Source organism: Penaeus vannamei, chromosome 14, assembly GCF_042767895.1.
Source record: "Penaeus vannamei isolate JL-2024 chromosome 14, ASM4276789v1, whole genome shotgun sequence".
NCBI lineage: Eukaryota > Metazoa > Arthropoda > Malacostraca > Decapoda > Penaeidae > Penaeus > Penaeus vannamei.
Window position 1 is genome coordinate 9,857,066 of NC_091562.1, and position 2,500 is coordinate 9,859,565.

Consider the following 2,500-nt stretch of genomic DNA (forward strand, 5'->3'; position numbering starts at 1 on the left):
CGCTGCTTTACCACTCTTCAGCTTGGAGATCACCATCCAAACTTCAGTTAGGGAAGGTGGATCCTCACTAATGGTTGGGTCCGGCAACGGAATCTCGGCACTGCTCGCATTAAAATTAACTGTTGGAGAGTCAACCTGATACAACTGCTCAAAATACTCAACCCAGCGCTCCCGCACCGCAAGACCTGAGACGAACTGGCCACTTACTAAGCGAATTGCAGTCACCTGTGAAGAGGGTTTGTTCAGCTTTCTCAGGGCTTGGTATGCAGGACGAAGGTCATTTATTAAGAAATGGCCTTCGACCTCCTCTCCTCTACAGTGACCAAGTTTTGCACACCTGAGAACGGTGCAAATCCCGATCCCCTGTCAGACGAGTCGCACGACAAGCATCTGTGGCATCCAGTGTCTCCTGCGAGATGAAATTCTGAATTGCTCTTGTGCGTTCACCAACCGATTCTTAAGCTGCATCAAGCGTTTCGCGCTTGAAGGTGCCTCACAGATCCGTCAGATTGTCGAGCGCTGCGAAACGACCAGAGATTGGTTCAGCAATCCCCGGGACACACTCCCCCTCCCTCAGCCTGTCCAAATGAAACACCAACTTCTGGAGGATCCTCCAACGAATGCTGGCGAGGATGTGGCTGCATTACCCGCCTCGCTGTACCACGTCCAGCGATGTGGGTCTGGGCGCTGGTACCAGGAGTCATCCTGTATATATATATATGCATATACTGTATATATGAATATATATAAATATATATATATATATATATATATATATATATATATATATATATATATATATTTATACACACACACACACACATACACACACACACACACACACACATATATATATATGTGTGTGTGTATATATATGGTTATATTAAAATATATATGTGGTTGAAATAATATTATCGTTATTATTTGTTCAGTGTCCACTATTATTTTCAGTGTCATCATTATTTTTATTTATCTATTATCATTATAATTGTTATTATTATTGTTATTATTATTATTATTATCACCACTGTTGTTGTTGCTGTTATTATCATTTTTATCATTTTCATTATCATTATCTTTATTATTATCATTGTTGTTGTTGTTATCATAATTATTATTGTTTTATCACTATCATGTTTATCATTATTGTTATTGTTATTATTATTATTATTATTATTATTATCATTATCATTATCATTATCATTAATATCATATTCATCTACTAGTACTATTATAATCTGTATCATTATCATTTTTGTTTTCTATTGATGATGCCATTATGATTATCATTATTATTGTTATGATAATAATTATTATAGTTACTACTATAATTTTTGTTATTATTTTTATTTTTAGTATCATTATGATTATTATCATTATCATTATTTCTATTATGTTATTTATATTATTATCATAAGTGATATTATTGTTATCATCATTATTGTTATTGTTAATATTATCATTATTATTATTATCAATATTATTTTGTTATTATACTTACTATTATCATTCTAAACATTATAACTACTACTAGTAGTACTACTACTGCTACTACTTCTACTGCAACTACGACTACTGTTACTATGACCATCATTATTACTATTATTATTATCGTTATTAGTATTATCATTATTATTATCACTATTATCATCATCATCATCATCATCACCACCATTACTATTACCATTATTATCATTGTTGTTCTTACTGTTAATACTATTATTATTATCATTATTACTATTGTACTTGCATCATTATCATTAATGTAATAACCATCAATATCATCACCATCACCATCATCATCATCATCATCACAATTATCACTGACAAAACGAAATGTAAAATAACCAACTTCTTCAAAGGTCTCAAAATTATGAATGATACCTAAACACAGGGAATAACTTACAGTCCCAGCAACAAAAAGCCCAACGACTGACAATTAATTATGTACTTGTAAAAGGCACGATGCACTCGCTGGCTGCACCTGAATATTTACTTAAGCTGGAAACAGAAATCATGTTTAGTAAATGTTTTGTCTTTCTGTTGGGACTGACCCGAGTGTTTTCATTATTAGTGTCGTTCTTAATTTTGTGTTTGTTGTTGTTAGGATATTTTTTGGGGGGGTTTGTTTGTTTGAGAATGACTAAGATGGTACATAAATGGTCTTTTGTCTGAGTTACCTTGTTTAAGCATAATATAATTGCTACTTTGATGGTCTCTCTAATGTCGGGCTGAAGCTAAGTAATCTGTACTTTTGTTAAATTAAATTGGTATTAATGTCCAAACATAGATCAGGGTTGTCTTGGAGAGAAGAGAAAGAGAGAGAAAATGCGAAAGAATTAGGGGAATAAAGAGAAGAAGAAGAAGAAGAGAGAGAGAGAGAGAGAGAGAGAGAGAGAGACGGACAGATAGATCGATAGACGGTGAGTGAGTGAGAAGGAAAGAGTTTGTCTGTAGCCGGCATAGAGACAGACAGAAACATGCAGAGGCAGAACGACAA

General features: G+C 33.8%; 1 protein-coding gene across 1 annotated transcript in view; it reads right to left on the minus strand.

Moving 5' to 3' along the window:
• The window catches only part of LOC138863918 (uncharacterized), a 971-nt gene extending 267 nt beyond the window's left edge, over positions 1-704 (minus strand). Inside the window, exons 1-3 of the mRNA XM_070129420.1 lie at positions 600-704; positions 338-409; positions 1-225 (exon numbers count right to left, since the gene is read on the minus strand). The exon at positions 1-225 is cut by the window's left edge and continues 267 nt beyond it. Of these exons, the coding sequence (XP_069985521.1) occupies positions 1-225; positions 338-409; positions 600-704 (402 nt within the window). The remainder of the gene's footprint in view (positions 226-337; positions 410-599) is intronic.
• Positions 705-2,500: the final 1,796 nt, after the last annotated feature.